This window comes from Mustelus asterias, chromosome 7 (assembly GCF_964213995.1).
Source record: "Mustelus asterias chromosome 7, sMusAst1.hap1.1, whole genome shotgun sequence".
In the NCBI taxonomy this organism is placed as follows: Eukaryota; Metazoa; Chordata; class Chondrichthyes; order Carcharhiniformes; family Triakidae; genus Mustelus; species Mustelus asterias.
The window spans coordinates 70,880,475-70,898,521 of record NC_135807.1 but is presented as its reverse complement, the minus strand read 5'-3'; the positions used below and the strand labels follow the sequence as shown (position 1 = coordinate 70,898,521).

The following is an 18,047-nucleotide window of genomic DNA, read 5'->3' as shown; positions in this document are numbered from 1 at the left end:
TGTTGGATATACAGTGGTGCATCATGTAACATCACGAACTTCACAGACTTGTGTGAAGTGATTCATGGCAATCCAAGAATGAAGCCTTCAAAAGTAAGGTTTAGGCTATATGATAGTATGGTACTTGCACAAATTAGCCTGAGAGCTCATTGCAATGGGCAATAATGACAATCTGGAGTTGCAGATTCTAAATGGTATGCAACAGCCACTCATTTCAGCTGGAGTCTAAAACGTGACCTGGTAACCCTAAATGTGCTAACAGAGATTTACAAGGTGTTGCAACATAGAAAACCATTGATGGCTGAACAGATCCTAGAGGAGTACAAAGATGTGTTTACGCTGTTTGGATGTTTATCTGGCGAATATCATCTTGCAATAGCCGAGAGTGTAAGACCTATTTAGCTTCTGCAATGAAGAATTCCAGCTGCCCTCCAGTCAAGCCTAAAACTGAGATAGAAGAGCTGGAAAAGAAGGAAGTAATCAAGAAAGTGACAACTTGTACAGACTGGATTCGTAGCCTGTAGCAGTGAAACAATCTGGAAAGCTGGGAGTATGCTTAGACCCAAAGGATCAAAATGAAGCTTTAAAGAGATCTCACTACCCCATGCCAGCCATCAAAAAAATTTTGCTACAACTTGCCAAAGCAAAGATCTTCACTACCCTGAACTGGCAAGTGAAGCTGGATAAAAGCAACAGATTTCTAACTATATTCTGGATGCTATTCAGGAGAAACAGATGGTTGCACAGGACTTTTGACATTTCCATGGCTCCAGAAGAATATCAATGCAGAAGGCATGTGAGTAGTCAGTGATCTTTCTGGAGTGGAAATCATGGTGGATAATCTAGTATCTGTGAATGTGGAGACATAATGGAAGAAGCTGCTGCCGCCATGATCAGAATCTAGTGCGACTGCTAGAGAGAGAGCTCACCAGATAGACCTGAAGCTGAAGGAAAATTTGCAATTGAAGATGCCTTAAGTACATAGGCCATGTACTTAAGGCATCAGTTATAGGCAGACAGCTATAGGCCTTTGCCCGGATCCTGAAAAGGTGAGAGCTGTGGCAGCAATGCAGAGACCAACAGATGTGAAAGCAGTGCAAATATTTGTTGATTTGTGAACTATTTAGCAGAACGTTTGTCTAATTTGTCATTGGGGTGTGAACCATTACAGAAGCTCAATATCAAGGAGGCGCAGTGTTATTGGGGCACAAAATTCACTAAAATCAAACAACCAGTGATGACAATGCCAATGATGAAGTACTATGATGTCAATGAAGTCACCTTGCAGTGTGACACCAGTGAGACAAATCTTGGAGAACCCTAATGCAGCAAGAACAACCAGTTGCATTTGTACCCAGGGCATTAACGCAAACTGAACAATGCTATGCTCACATGGAGAAAGAGTGCTTGGTTATTGTCTCTGCCTGTGAACATTTTAATCAACACCTTCTGGGAAGAGACAAAGTAATAGTCTGACCACAAGGCACTTCAAAGCAATTTTCTAAAACCGCTACCATCTGTTTCAAAGCACCTGCAAAGAATGTTTGTTTACAGAGATATCATCCGGATGTAACATAGAAGCAAGTACATGTACATCGCTGTTGAGAGCAGTATCCTCCATGAAGATAGTTGAGGATGCTACAACAGAATGTGAAATCTTCCAGATTCAATGTGAAGCAGCACCTCGACATACTCTGGGAGTCATCAACCCGGCAGAGACATTGAATCTGAAAGACAAGCGCCTTGCTCAAATCAAGCAAACCGCCTCACAAGATGCAACTCCCCAAGTGCTGCAAGAAGTAGTGATATAAAGATAGCCCAAGAGCATCAAGGATACACCTTTGGTCACAAGAGCATATTGGGCATACCAAGATGAATTGCCATCCCAAGATGGCATCTTGTACAAAGGAAATAGAGCCATTATCCCTAAAGTGATGAGAGGAGAGATGGTGAAGCACATCTATGGAAGCCATCAAAGAACTGAGTCATGTTTGAGGAAGGCAAGAGAAGTACTCTTCTGGTCAAGTATGAAATTAAGGACCACATCAGCCAATGTAGTGCTCATAATCAGTACCAAACGAAGCTAGAGAGCTGCTGATGACACATAGCATTCCAGACAAACCACTGATGAAACTGTGAGTGGATCTCTTCACTCTGGCAGTAACTATCTTCAGTCAAATGGAAAGGCTGAGGTAGCAGTGAAATTAGCCAAAGGAATCATCAAGAAATTGAGCAAATCTAGCACAGACATATACAAGGCAAACTTCAAGTAGGGAAAGACACTAAGAGTGGACATGGAAAATAGTCCAGTTTAAAGACTGTCATGCTACACCCAAACCACTCTTCCAATAGCAAAAAAGCTACTGAAGTCCTAAGTAGTAACAGGCATGAGTGAAAAAATCAAGGTGAAATGGCAGAAAGCCAAATTTCATTTTGACAAGACTACCAAACCATTACCATTCAGCATTGTAGCACTTGTCAGGGTACAAACCTTCAATGTTCTCAACAGGAGTCAGCCCATGTGACAACCTGGGACATGCAGTTGTCAATTTAATTGAGCTCAGTGGATGTGAATGACCAAATATACGGGCACATCCACAGACATATACAAACAACTAGAGAAGCCAGTCCTTCACTGCAGGCAGCTGATCAGGAAGAAGAGATCTCACCAGTTGCACAGAATACGGAATAATTACCAGTCCCAGAGATCTACTAGCTCTGAACAATGGAAATAGAAGAACAACAGTAGTAACCAAAGCAACAAGTGCCATGGGAATGAGATCCCCAGAGAGGGAACATCACCCAGATGAACAGCTAAAGACAATGTGCATATATACCATTAAGAGACTTGCATGATTTAACATGTGAAATGTATGTGTAGAGACTGACGAGAATAATGAACAGTTTAGTAATGCATAAGAACAGTTGTTGTATAGTGGGTAACTTGGGTAACTCATAATTGCACATGATAGTGCACACAACTTTGCCCCTTATTCATTACGTAAAGGGGGCTGCTTGGATTTTGAAATGGAATCAGGTCCTATCTCGCTTGCAATAGTCATGTGACCTCTGTCATGCAGAATAGGCTACAGGCAGCCATGTTATGCTCAGTTCAAATGAAGGCATTGTTCTAGAAGCACTGTAGTCTTTGAGCTCACAATTTCAAAGGAAGAAAGCCATACACAAAGGCAGAGAGGTTAATCAAGAGGCTCCAGATTTTCAATGTTGAAGCACAGCAACCAATGGTAGAGCGATTAAAATCAGGGAAGTTCAAGAGATCAAAGAGGGGCAAGGTCATGAAAAAATTTGAAAACAAAGATGAGAATTTTAAAATTACAATAGGGCAATGGAATATTTTTAAATGAGTACATCTAAGCATTTTGGACAAGTACATCCTTGACTGAAAAGATCAGACAAAATAAGTATGGGCCATGATAAAAAGAGAAACAAGTTGCTGTTCACTTGGTAAGAATAAGAGCATGCAGAAACATGGTCAAGGATGAACAGTGGGGAAAAGAGATACCTGAAGAAAAGCATACTGCAGGCACAAAACATACCAGCAAGCACTACTTCTGGGCGGCACAGTGGTTAGCACTGCTGCCTCACAGCACCAGGGACCCGGGTTCAATTCCCGGCTTGGGTCACTGTCTGAGTGGAGTTTGCACATTCTCCTTGTGTCTGCGTGGGTTTCCTCCAGGTGCTCTGGTTTCCACCCATAGTCCAAAGATGTGCGAGTTAGGCAGATTGGCCATGGTAAATTGCCCCTTGGTGTCAGGGGGACTAGCAGGGGCTATGGGGGATAAGGGCTGGGTGGGATTGTGGTCAGTGCAGACTCGATGGGCCATGTGGCTTCTTTCTGCAATGTAGGGATTCTATGATTCACTTCAGCATTGAGGGGGCAGTAAAAGAGGTGCGAACAATTAAAGAAAATGAGGATAAGCACAAGACAGTAAAGACTTTTGAATTATTATTTCCTTTTGAGTATTCATAAGAGAAGACACCAACAACATGCCTCCTCAAAAAGGAAACCTATGCAATCCTAATGACCAACATAAACATGATGGATGCACTAGATGAACGAAGAGAGTCAAAACCAATTAATCCCCATTAAGGCTAGACCATTAAGACAGTCACGAGATCTGTGAGGCATTAGTGGTCATTATGAATGATTCATGGAACACTGGGGAAACACCAGTAGATTGAGAAATAAGCTAGAATGATCCTTATATTCAAAAAGTGGAGCACAAACACAGGCATCTATAGACCCATTGGTTTTAATTCAATCCCATGTAAGGTAATTGAATTGACTATCAGGAGTAACCTTGGGAATGATCCATACAATAATAACCTAATAGCTAGCAGTCAGTATGGATTCAGGAGAGAACTCAAAGAGTTGGATTCAGGAGAGAAAGATTGTGCCTAATAAACATCCTTGACTTAATTGAGAAGTGACATCCAAGTGGATTATCATTAATTAAATGCGCCTAGCGTTCTGAAAGGCATCTGCTGTCTATAATTGAATCCATTAGAATATCTTGAGACAGAAACAAAATATTGTGGATGCTGGAAATCAGAACTGATAATGCTGGAAATACTCAGCAGATCAGGCAACATCTATAGAGAGAAAGAGTTAATGTTTCAGGTCAACAACTTTATCAGTTCTGAAAGACTGAAGCATTAACTCTGTTTCTTTCTCCAGATGCTGCCAGACCTGCGGCGTATTTCCAACATTTTCTGTTTTTATTTATGAAAGGAATGTCCACTGTTTTGGGGAGGGTATATGTTACTGTTACTTTTTTCTTTCATATTAAGGAGTTTGAAGAACTTGGTATGGATGAATTCCACTTATTTATCAACTGAAGTGATCAAATCACTGCAGTATCTGTTAGCTTTATTTAGTTGTGTGTTGGGAAATACAGAACCCTCAGATTGAACAGGCCTGTAACTAAAGTTAGAAGTTATGCAGATGATTCAAGCATTTGCTTCTAAATCGTTAAAATTTGTTTGCACTATTGCTGAATAAATGTCTCTTTCCCCTAAGTTACCCTATGAGTGCTGTCAATCCTATATATGATACCCATCTCTCCTGCAGTCATATGTATGTATTTTGTTAAAGCCAAAGTCTTTCCACAGCGAACGTGATCTTTCACCAAATCACACAAAGCTTCATAGTAAGGTTGGAGCTAACTTCACATGTATATATAAAATGTTCTGTGATGATAGAAGGCAGTGTTAGCATCTGATGGAATTGGTTACTGGAATGGATGACTGGCATTCGTCACCTATTAAATCTGTGGTTTATCACCGAGAGTCAAACTGGCTGAAAAGACACGTAGTTATTGATGTAACATGAAATATATGCAAAGGAAAATAGTATCAACGACACTGAAACTTCACCCACATATTTTTAATATTGCAAATCAACTTTCAAAATCTGATTAAAACACATCTATTTCTTTCAAAGTATTTGGTTTGCCCAATATATAGTATCAAAGTGTGAAAAAATGTTGAACAAAACAATGCATAATTCCCACTGTCCATAAAGCATTGAATAACCTCATAAAGAACCAGGGCAATAAAATGGGCTGCCCTTCTATCACCACGGGTACTCTAGAATTTACGACCTTTAGCCAGATCAAGAGAAAATTAAGCAAGTGTCCCAGAAATTAAATGCTCACAAGTAGCAACACCACAAGAAATTGTAGCCATGAATTAATAGAAACTCAGCTTTGCTGAGGAAAGTCAGTGATCAACTCCAAGTTTTGTTCTGCCATCTTCAAATGCAAAATATGATCAGTACTGCATTGATTGCTGGTGTTCGCTGCAGTGTCAGTAACTCCCACAAGAGCACTAATCTCTGTCTCTGGTGGCATTCAGTATACTAATTATAGAGTTCAGCTGTATGGCACAGAGGTGGTGTTCCAATAGTAGTTGACTATGCAATTATAAAGGCAAGAATGACAGATGAAGATTGATGCTTTCACCCCAGCCATGAGTAGATGCAGCACGTCGCTGAACTGGTGGTTTCACCTATTCACGCAAATTATTCCACTATTGCTCAATTCTTAATTTGACCATGGCTTTTATGAAGCAGCTGAAATTCTATGTATTACACACACACAGGTACAATATAGTGATCCCATTTCATATTCTGCACTTTAAATGCTCAAAAAATGAATAGAAAATGTCAAATCAAATCTATTCCTACTACAATCTACAATGGGCTCTATTTCAATTGTGTGATATTTTGAGGGGGTATTCTGTAAAATATATGCCATATTCCAAAGTCAATTGAATAAAATGGCAGCCTTCATGTCACTTTTATTACCTGATCTTGGTTGCAGACACTTATGGTTCCAGTAGCAGGCCAACTTCTAAATCCCTTATCTCTTGTTCTCTGCAACTGCAACTGGGAGCTCCATAGATTGTGTTGTTTGTCTGGTCTCAGAGTTAAGGACATCTCCTTGCAGCCGAAGATGAACTTGGAGAGGGAGAAGGATCTAGTTGTGATCCACATAGGATCCAACGACATAGGTGGAACAAGGAATAATGTTCAGTAGAGTTTGAATTAGTGTCCAAATAAAAATGCAGAACCTAAAGGGTGATAATCTCTGCACCATTACCAGAGCCACACACTAAATGGTATAGCATCAAGCAAATTTGAGGGGAAAAAGGGGTTTTGATTTCATGGGGCACAGGTCCCAGTGCTCATGCAAGAAAGAGGGAGCTGTCCCACTGGAATGTGTTCCACTTAACCCTGCTCAGACAAGTCCTTTTGATTCATATAACGCAGATCATGGATAAGGCTTTAAATAAACAGAAGAGAATGGGGAATTCAGGTGAAGGGAGGTTTAGAAATCTAAAAGTTGAGGCAATAGAACAATGTAGTGATGTGCGTAAAAACAAGTAGAGTTGAATAGGAAGGGCCAGAGAGTTTAACAGTGATAGTGTATCAGTGAGTAAAGCCCATGCAGGGAGTAGTAGTTAAAATACAAAATTAAAGGCTCTTTATCTGAATGTGTGGAGCATCTACAATATGTTGGATAAACAAGTGGCACAGAGCAAAATGGTTTTTATTTAATCACCATTACAGAGACATGGTTACAATATTTCAGGGCACACATTTCAAAAAGACAGGCAGAATGGAAAAGGAAGAGGAGGTAGCCCTTAGAGCTAAGGATGGCATAAAGACATTCGCAAGAAAGGATGTTGGTTCAGAAGATCAGTAAGTAGAATAATATGGGTGGAGATTAGGAATAGCAAAGGTCAGAAAACACTGAGTAATTTATAGGCCCCTTAATAATAATTATACTGCTGGACAGAGTGTTAAACAAGAAATCGTTTGAGCTTGAAACAAAGGGAATGCAATAATTGTGCATGACAAAATCTTCATGTAGGTGAGACTGGATTGTCAAAGGTGGTCTGGAAGGTGAGTTTGTAGAATGCTTTCATGATAGTTTGCTGGAGCAATATATTGTGAAACCAACTCGGGATAAAGACATTGTGAATCTAGTATTGTGTAATGGGGCAGGGCAATCTCATAGCAAAGGATCTCCTAGGAAATAGTGATCATAATATCAATTCCAAATTAAATTTGAAAGTGACATTGTCCAATCACCAACAAGATTCTTATACTTAAAGTCAATTACATGGATAGGGGGGGAGAGCTGGCTGAAGTTGATTGGTTAAATAAACTAAATGGTATGACAGTAAATAACTGTGAAACATAAAACAAATCAACAAAACCTTGCATTTAAAAACAAAAACAAAATCAGAAAGAAAGAACCATCCATGGTTTATGAATGAGGTTAAGTTAATAATATTAGATTAAAAGTGGCTGATAATGCAAAGCATAGAAGAAAGTAGTAAGTTTGAGGGTTGGAAATGTTTTAGCGACCAAAGGACTATCAAAAAGTTATAAAATTGGGGGAAAAATCAAATAAGAATAAACTAGCCAGGGATATAAAAACAGATTGTAAGAGCATTTACAAGTATATAAAAAGGAAGAGAGTAGCTCATGTAAATATTGATCCCCCAAAAGCAGAGACAGGAGAAATGATCATGAGAAGTGAGGAAATTGCAGAGACATTGAACAAATATTTTGTTTCTCTCTTCATAGTAGAAGACACGAGTTACAGGCCAGAAATATAGGCTAACCTAGGGACTAAAAAGAATGAGGTAATGAAGGTAGTTAAAACCAGCAGGGATAAAGTACCGGAGAAACTCAAGGGACTAAAATCCGACAATTCTCCAGGGATTGATGATCTATATCCTAGGTTTCAAAAGAGGTAGTGGATGTGCAGGCCATGACTTTCCAAAATTCGTTTGTCTACATTGGTCCAAGTAGATTAGAAATTAGCAAATGTAACACTAGTATTCAAGGAGGGAGAGAAAAAACAAGAAAGAACAGGTTAGTTAGCCTGACATTAGTTATGAGGAAAGTGATAGAATCCATTCAGAAAGTCTCAATATTTGCTATGATCCAAGACCAGACACCCAAGTTGTTAGAAGATCCGGTTGTTTAAAGTAGACAAAAAATGAGATTCAAGGCATTTGCTCAGACAATAAAGCCACAGGGTTCCACAGGTTTTGAACAAACAATAAACTTTAGTATAAAAGGCTGGAAAGATAAAACAATTTACAATGTCCAACTTGTACTCTAATATCCAGGATAAGAATAAAGTACAAGTGAATTAACAGGTGAACTGTGGTCAAATACACCACACTGCATCATAAATGGCAGATGCAACCTAGACAGAATCCATAGATTTCTCAAAAACACCCTCCAGATGTCAGTGAACACTGCAAGTCAACCAATCGCATTGAAACGCTCTCTCTCTCTCATGATGAATTCCAATTATTACCTTCAAAGATCTCACTTGGAATTCGCTCTGCAAGTTACTCCAACTCAAATGGCCTCAATGACAGCCCACCTCGCAGGGATACCTTTGCCTTGATGGCCCATAACAGAGTACCAATCCTCTGCTGCTTTCCTGAAGCTTTCAGGCTTCTTCCAAATCCGTCTTGATTGCCAGGGCTTCTCCTGAGCCCCCTTCTCTTAAAAGTCGGATAACCCACAGCTCTTTTCCTACTTGGGAGCCCTTTTTTCTCTATTTCCTTTTTAATTTAATCAGGGCCACTTCTTATCTGGACCTCTTTATTTTGGGACCTCTCCCTGTCCCTGCCTGGGTCACTCGTATTCAATGGCATTCCACTCACTCCTGCTCACATGGAAAGGGTTTTCCCAGTTTTCCCTTTTTGCAAAGATGCGCTGGGTCCCAAAAACTTAAAAGATGCGCTGCTCACTCCTGGTTTGTGCATGCATGGAAACATAGATCTACCAGGAGTTGGGAGCTCCTGGCCTCTGCCTTCCAAGCTTTGTAACACAATGCACTTAGAAAATGACAACACAATCAAAGTCAGCCTGGTTTTATGAAAAGAAAATAGATTTGACAATTTATTATTTTTTGAATATGTAACCAATAACAGATAAAGGGGAACCAGTAGACGTAATGTAATGTAGATTACATCATATAAACTGACCTTGAAAAAAATCATTCCATAGAATGGGGCTCAACTTGTACATCGAGTACAAAATGTGAACTGCTAGTGTTGGTGTCGTGGTCGTAGTTTTGAATTGTGAAGGAAACAGTAATTCAAATTTAATCAATGGCCCAAATCTTCTGGTCAGTGCTAATGTTGAGCATACTGACGTTGCTACCAGTATTTCTGTAACCTGGCACTTTGATTAATTTTTTTATCCGATTCTTTTGATCCGGGCTGAAACATTGAAGGGTTAGTTTAACCTCTCCATGGGACTGTTGGGCACAAGAGACGCTATGGAGAACACACACCCTTTTCACAACAGTAACTGCCCCATTTAAGCAAGTTTTTAAATATCCATGTCTTTTAGTGAGTGAGTCAATGGGTGGATAAGTGCATATTTGGGTCGGGGACAGTCGGGTTGGGGGTGGTTGTTAATCAGGTGGTACACAGTTCTGGTTGGGGAGTAGTCAGGTGGCTAGGAAGGTAGTCAGTTGGTCAGGGCTAGGTGCATGGTTGTGGTGCTTAGTTGACTTACACTGGCTCACCACCGAGTTAGACCAGTTACTAAAACTGTGTAACATTTTCTGAGTAGGTATGTAGGCAAGTCCCAGGTATCTGGCTCAAGTCTCCATCCTGAGCTCAGGATTGGAGATCTTCGTGAGTGTCTCACGCAGCAGAGAACTCAGCCCATTGGAAGTTTAAACTTTCTGGACTATTTTTCTGTTTGTTTGTGTGTCAGGACTTCTTCAGGGTCAATGGAGATTGAAAGATTTGGGCAAATATGTCAGCTTTATTTAATGAAATAATTATTCTACAATCGGTCAATTTGGCTATGGCACCACTCTGTATCAGGTGTGGCACTTCCGGTTTCATAATCATCCCATCACAACAAATCATCTTTCTGCTCATTCGCTGAATTGGATATTATGCATTATTGAACAATCAGTCATTGGGCATATCAAAATTCATGGATGTTTCATCTATGCTGTTGATGTGATAGGGGAATTTGTGCTTTTGCTGCTTGATGAAACACTGGAAACGGGTAATTTTGGTAAAGGTCTTCTGGTAGTCTGAGATATCTTTGTCTTCCGCTGCAACACAAGACATTTTTGCTCCATAAAGTGACAACACCAACTAGCCATAGCGCTGAAAATTTTGCTGAATCCAGTTCGATTTGGCCCACTTAAGTGCGCATTGCATTTCTGGTGACAATGCAACCATTCTGATGATTTGAGGACCTATTGCTCCCACGCAACATGGCCTATTTTGCCTGCTTGATTCCATGCTCTGACATGTAAGGAGAATATAACTATGAACATGTATTTCTGAGCTGAAAAATTGGGGTTTATAGCCCTAAACATGCATTTATTAGCTGAAAAATGGAAGGTCGACATATGCCACGTTTAGGTTTTAACATACATTTTGGTGTTAAAGAAAGTAGTGTTATAAACCACCATTTATGGTACCTGAATGTACAAAAGACATTCAGCCAAAGTGCCATACACCAAATAATGGCTCACATGGAGTTGGGGCTGATATATTAGCATAGATACAGGATTGGTCAAGAGACAGGAGTGAAGAGTAGGAATAAATAGGGCATTTTCAAGTTGGCAAGCTATGACTAATGGAGTGTCACAAGGATCAATGCTGGAGTCTCAGCTATTTATAATTTATATTAATGACTTAGGTGAAGGGACATAGAATAACATATCTATGTCTTCTATGTTTGCTGATGATACAAGGCCAAATGCAAATGCAAGCTTTGAGGAGGACACAAAGAGGCTGCAAAAAGATGTAGACAGGTTAGGTGAGTGGGCAACAAGGTAGCAGATAAACTATAATTGGGGAAATTAGAAGTTATTCACTTTGGTCATGAGAATAGAAAAACAGATTTATAAGGTATGAAAGGACTTGGGAGTACACATAATCCTACGACTGGAGAATTTATATTTTGCCAAGAATGTATAGTATAGTTAGTTCCTTTGACAGTTTACATGATTTTGCAAACATTTCTCCCAATTTCTTACAAAATGACCAATGTTTATGAGACTAAATTCTGCATAAACCCGATTGATATTCCCTTGAATTGAATTCTTAAATTAGGGATTTGATGGGATAGGTGCAGAGAAACCTTCGTCTGGTGGAGTAATTCAAAACAAGGGAGCATACAGGTCAGAGGGAGTGAAATCAAAGCATTTTTTTCATACAAATGGAGTGAAAATCTGGAATAATTCTAAAAAGCTGTGCATGCTGGATCAATTAAAGTACTCAAGACTGGAGATAAATTTGTGTTATGAAGTGATAGGAAACATCTTTTAAATTGAGGCACAGATCAGTTGCAGCTGTATTAGATGCTGGCGAGGCCACACCTGGAGTACTGTGTACAGTTCTGGTCTCCTTACTTGAGAAACGATATACTGGCACTGGAGGGGGCGCAGAGGAGATTCACTAGGTTAATTCCGGAGTTGAGAGGGTTAGCTTAAGAGGAGAGACTGAGTAGACTGGGGCTATACTCACTGGAATTCAGAAGAATGAGGGGAGATCTTATAGAAACATATAAGATTATGAAGGGAATAAATAAGATAGAAGCAGGGAAGTTGGTTCCACTGGCAGGTGAAACTAGAACTAGGGGGCATGGCCTCAAAATAAGGGGCAGCAGATTTAGGACTGAGTTAGGAGGAACTTCTTCACAAAGGGTTGTGAATCTGCAGAATTCCCTGCCCAGTGAGGCTATCTCATTGAATGTTTTTAAGGCAAGGATAGATAAATGTTTGGCCAGTAAAGAAACTAAGGGCTATGGTGAGCGGGCAGGTAAGTGGAGCTGAGTCCACGAAAAGATCAGCCATGATCTTATTGAATGGAGGAGCAGGCTCGAGGGGCCAGATGGTCTACTCCTGCTCCTAGTTCTTATGATCCAGTTTATGACAGACCAAGCTCTAGGAGTAAATGACAAACTCTTGTTTCACTGCACGAGGGGCCACCCTTATCCTCACTCGATCTTCAGAAGTGTTCCAGCAAAATCAGCAGACACTTCATCTGACTTTACTCCCTTGTAATCCAAGATCATTTGGCATCAATCAAGTAATCCAAAGATTAAGAATCCATGTTTAGCTTTATATCATGCAGACCATTTACCCACAAAGTCAGTGGGGAATAAATCATTTACAATGATACCATCTTAATATTGCAACTATTATTGGCCAAAGTAGTGATAATGACGAGCTATAATCTGGCTCAGATTATTCAATGCAGCAAGTTAAAAACACTAATGGCATGTTACTGAATGCTGGGTCTCAGCATCAGCGAGAATGGAGGCTAACCACTGAAGTGGTCTTAAGATTTGAAATGATTTGACAAAATAGCAAGTAGTTGTTGATAGCGATGATAATAAGTCCAAAATCACAATTAGTCCTGAAAAGCAACTCCTGTGTGCTAAACTTAATGTCAATGTCAGGAGAAAAATACAAGTGTTGCATGTTTTAGGTATAGCACAAAATCCTTCACTGAACATGCCTTAAGAGCTTTTCCATTTGGGACATAAAAGTTATTTATACAGAAAGAAAATGAAGAGCATCTTAGAGACTGTGTCTGCCATCTGCTGCAGAGTACTTAATTTAAAAGAGAAATACTTCACAGCAAATGGTCGCCCATTCAGGGCCATTTTTCTAACATTTTAAAGTTGAAATATGTAATTTTCACTACCCACTTACCCCTCTCCTTCCCATGCCTCAACCTTATGTGGTCTTTGGTGAGACCATATTTAGAATATTGTGAGCAACTTTGGGTCCCGTATCTAAGGAAGGATGTACTGGCCTTGGAGGGTCCAGAGGAGATTCACAAGAATGATCCCAGAAATGAAGAGCTTGATGTGTGAGGAGTGTCCGAGGACTCTGGGTCTGCACTTGATGGAGTTTAGAAGGACAAGGGGGGATCTCATTAAACCTTACAGAATAATGGAAAGCCTGGATACAGTAGACGTAGGGAAGATGTTTCCATTAGTAGGAGACCAAGATCTGAAGGCACAGCCTCAGAGTAAAGGGACAACACTTTAGAACTGAGATGAGGAGGAATTTCTTCAGCCAAAGGGTGGTGAATCTATGGAATTCATTACCACAGAAGGCTGTGGAGGCAAGATCATTGGGTGTATTTAAGACGGAGATAGATAGGTTCTTGATTGGTAGGAGGATCAAAGGTTACGGGGAAAAAGTGGGAGAACAGGGTTGCGAAACTTATCAGCCATGATCGAATGGTGGAGCAGACTCAATGGGGTGAATGGCCTAATTCTGGTCCTATATCTTATGATGTGGAGATGCCGGCGTTGGACTAGGGTAAACACAGTAAGAAGTTTAACAACACCAGGTTAAAGTCCAACAGGCTTGTGTGGCTTTTGCTACCAAATAAACCTGTTGGACTTTAACCTGGTGTTGTTAAACTTCTTCCTATATCTTATGCCAGAGTATTTTCTTATAAATTAAACCCTAATTTCTTAGAAAGAAAATTCTCAAAATCCAAGTGATAAGTGAATTGAGAAAGTTGAGAAGCATTGAAAGCAACTGAAAAAGTGAAGACTAAAATAAGTTCATTATTGATTAATTTTACTCCTCACTTAGCATATTAACCAAAAATGATTTTAGAACAGATAAAAACATTAGACGGTGCTAATAATATGAAGCTAGATACACTATAGTATCTCATGGTTTTGCATATAATTCTGTTAATTACTGGTGAATACAAGAGATGTGAATAAATTGTACTGGCTACCAAATTAATTTTCCATGGTTTAATGTATACTCAAGTAACTCAGATTTAGCAAAAAATGGTTAACATCTGTGTGCAGGGGACAAATTTCCAGGAGTGAAAATCTTAAACAACTTCACACTTCCAAACAGAACAATTCCTTTTGAAAGCTGCAATACTGGATTTATTATTCACCGATTGTGAAAAACTTGTAACTCACATCACACAAGAAATTACAATTTCAAAGGTTCTTCTTCAAGCAAGTTATTGTATGTTTTGGATAGTATTTGTTGGAAATTGGACTAAGGCTAATCAAACTTAAACTCACTCTGATTCCATAACAGAGCTTTCCATTATCTAAGCCGAATAATTCCACCTGTCACTGCCATGTAACAGCGGTAAAGGATAGCATTGCAACATAATGGAGTGGGGATTCCTTCCTCCTCATTCGTTTTTTTAAAAAAAGAAACAAACCTTGGCTCATCCACAGCTTACATTGGCGCTTCGGGCTACACAATGTGCTGACTGTTGAATGAGAAAGGCAACTTAATCTGACAGATCTGGACTTCAGAACCTACTAAAATATTATTTATGGTAAAGCTATGCAGTATATCAGCATTTTTGAAAAGAGAACAGAATATAATGAAACCAGGATGCCTAATACTGAATTGGTTTAATAATAAAGCTAAATTTCATTGTATTTTAAGTACATGTATTGTCCATTTGTAAACATTTACTTCACCAATAAAACCAAAAAAACCTTTCCAGGAGCCAGAATATGGTGTGTTTCTATTGCTACTAAGCAATGTAACTAGTGAATACCAATCATAATTTGGTTTCTCTAGACTTTTGCTTGTTCTACAGTACATGTCACTGCATATCATGGGTCACTTTTATTAAAAGCATTGTTACTACAGTTGGCAGCAATTTACATCTTATCTTACATGATAGCAGTTTTCAATTTTTTTTAAAAAACATCACAACAAAGAAAACATACATTTACAAAGTCATGTTTGTAAACTTCAATGCTAGTAGAACTGAGGTAATGCTGTTTAGCTTTGTGGCTAAAGTAACAAAGTCCTTTCTTTAGAGAAATGTACCTGAATTTTGTTTATAACAGTGCATTACAAGAAAAAAAATCATGAGACAATGCAAATCAACTGTAGTATAAGTCAGAAATTGTGGTCACCCTTTAGGCGTTTTATTGTCCAGATTTTTCTTTTAAAAAACATTCAACAGCTGCCAAGTTATTGCTGTGCCTCTGGGGTGAGACCTTCACACTATCGTGGGGATTGTCAGTGTGGACTCTATTTACAGTCAAATCTATAGGCATGATATGTTCTACAATGACTTTTGTCCATCTGTGCTCTTCACAGCAATGTTAAATATACATCTTCATTATTCCTTTCTAAGCAGAAGCTGCTTCGGTCACTCACAATCACATGCCATGATTGAAGTTTGCTGCGCATCACAAGTTACCATTGGTGAAAAACGAAAAGCAGAGCATTTGTTTCAACTTCATTGCTTAAATTCTGACACAATTTTGAACTTGATATCGCTTCTAGGATAATAAATAATGCACTGCATAATACTTATGACCAAGACATCTTTGACATCTGCATAACATGACTTGGAACTTTGCTACACTATGTTACAGAGATAGCTTAAAAAACTATGTGTGGACATTTAATGAATATGTAAACAGTAGGACTACGACTTGAAGAGTTTTAAAACACTTAAGTAACTGGAAATGTAATTAATCCTCATCATCATCATCTTCTCCCTCAACTGAGTCCAACCCCGTCACCTGGGCCAACTCATCTTCCACAAGGGAAGAATCTGCTGGTTTACTAGGGCTTCCCATAGGATCACTGTCATCTGAATTGGCTTCTCCTTCAATAAAACTGTTGTCCTCAGTTTTGCCATCTGTCTTATCCTCCTTATCATCATTTGAGCTTATTGTGCTCTGTAGTCCAGCCAGTGTAGTATGAGGAAAACCAGACAAGGTCATTCCCAGCCCAGGAGGAAGAAACATGGATGGGTAGAATAATCCAGGAGCCATAGTGGAAAGCAAGAATGGGTTGAAAGCAAGAGGGTTGTTGGAAAGTCCAGTGGTGGCAGGAGCTGTGAACGAACTTGAACTTGCATTAGTAGAATCAACTGTAGATTCAGCATTGTTTATTTCCTTATCTTCATTTTCTTTATCATTTTCTTTATCATTTTCTGTTTTAGATGAAATGCCACTTTCTGTTTCGCTTGGACCCGATGTTGCTGAGGAAGTACTAGCTGTAGCAGTCAAGGGGTTGCTTAACAAGCCTCCAAGTCCAAACATATTGGGCAGCCCTGCCATGCTTGGAAGCATCAGTGGTAGTAAAGAAGCAGGGTTTTTTGCATCTCCTCCTGTAGCAGCTGTAGCAAGGCCTGATGGGAAGCCCATCAATCCAGCTAACTGAAGACTTTGCAAGTTTTGTAAATTCTGCAGGCTCGCTAGATCCATTCCAGCAAAGAGACTGTTCATCAGTAGTGGGTTTATTCCTGAGGCTGAAGCAGCAGCCGCAGCAGCAGCAGCTTTGGCAATCTCACTTTTCGGTCTTCTCCCTCTTCTACTTGCACCCTCTTCTCTAATAACAGGTCCAGTGAGAACACGGTCAAACATGGATTCTGGTAGGAAACCCTGAAAAGAAAGATCATCGGTGTCATTGTAATGAAGCCTAAAGTGCACTAAACACCCCCAAATCAAAAGACTAGGGGCAACCAATGAATGCTTCTTCCCAACATCATCCAATAAATATTGTGTTGATCAACAAACACTAATAGCACAGTGACAACATCTAAAATCCAGAAGTATTCAAGTATCATTACTTTTCTGCCAGAATTTATGAACCATATTAGTAGACTTTTGCAATTCAAAAATCACACTATCCTCATCAAATGAACACAACTTGATATTGTTTTGCATAATTTGAGATTAATATTTTAAAGTGAGCTTTAGCAAAATCAACTGTAGTACGCTACAATTTAGTTCACAAAAAGTGCAGCTACTCGATATAACCTTAATTGATCCAGTATGAAAGCTTGGTCACTCACTAAATAATTAATCGTTGCTGAATGAATACTGAAACAAAACTCCATTCCGAAAGTCAAAAGACTACAATACATTTTATATAGTCTGAGTGAATGCATTCATTTTGTTTTGCCAAGACTGATTCATGACAAGAATAGCCACACTTACAGACTGCTTGACAACATCAGCCCAATCGGGTGCAACAGCAAACTCAGGATTTTCTTCAAGCCATCTAGGCAGATCTTTCATTGGTGGGGCCATGGCACCACCCATCTAACAAATTTTGGAAAACATAGTATTAATGCCTCTGGTAGTGTATAACTTGGGTTTCCAATTTATTACCTGAAACTTGAATACACATATTTTATACAGATTATTTTGTAGAGAAATTTCTCTTGGAGTCTACTAAGAAAATGTAAACTATTGTAAAACAAAGGCATTACATACTTTCAGCGACAGTTGATTAAAGTTTGAATACAAGTTGCCATGTTCCAAAAACTAATGATCATCACGACACAGAATATAAAGAAATGAGTTGATTGATTATAGTAAAAAGGAAATATGCATAATAATTTCCAACAGCTCCACCATGTGGATTACCATAATGCAACAATTGCCCCCCACAAAAATTGTCATTGTAACAATTTAAAATGCTAAATCAGCATCTTTGAAATTTCAGTTTCAAAGACAAGACATTTGA

General features: G+C 39.2%; 1 protein-coding gene across 5 annotated transcripts in view; it reads right to left on the bottom strand.

The window, feature by feature from the left end:
- Positions 1-14,448: 14,448 nt before the first annotated feature.
- Positions 14,449-18,047, bottom strand: part of chd7 (chromodomain helicase DNA binding protein 7) — a 250,095-nt gene continuing 246,496 nt past the window's right edge. For 4 of the 5 annotated variants that reach the window (XM_078216215.1, XM_078216216.1, XM_078216213.1 and 1 more), the window contains exons 37-38: positions 17,516-17,620; positions 14,449-16,957 (exon numbers count right to left, since the gene is read on the bottom strand). In XM_078216215.1, the coding sequence (XP_078072341.1) occupies positions 16,040-16,957; positions 17,516-17,620 (1,023 nt within the window). In that variant the 3' untranslated portion in view covers positions 14,449-16,039. The remainder of the gene's footprint in view (positions 16,958-17,515; positions 17,621-18,047) is intronic. The other variant, XM_078216217.1, reaches the window with a different exon arrangement.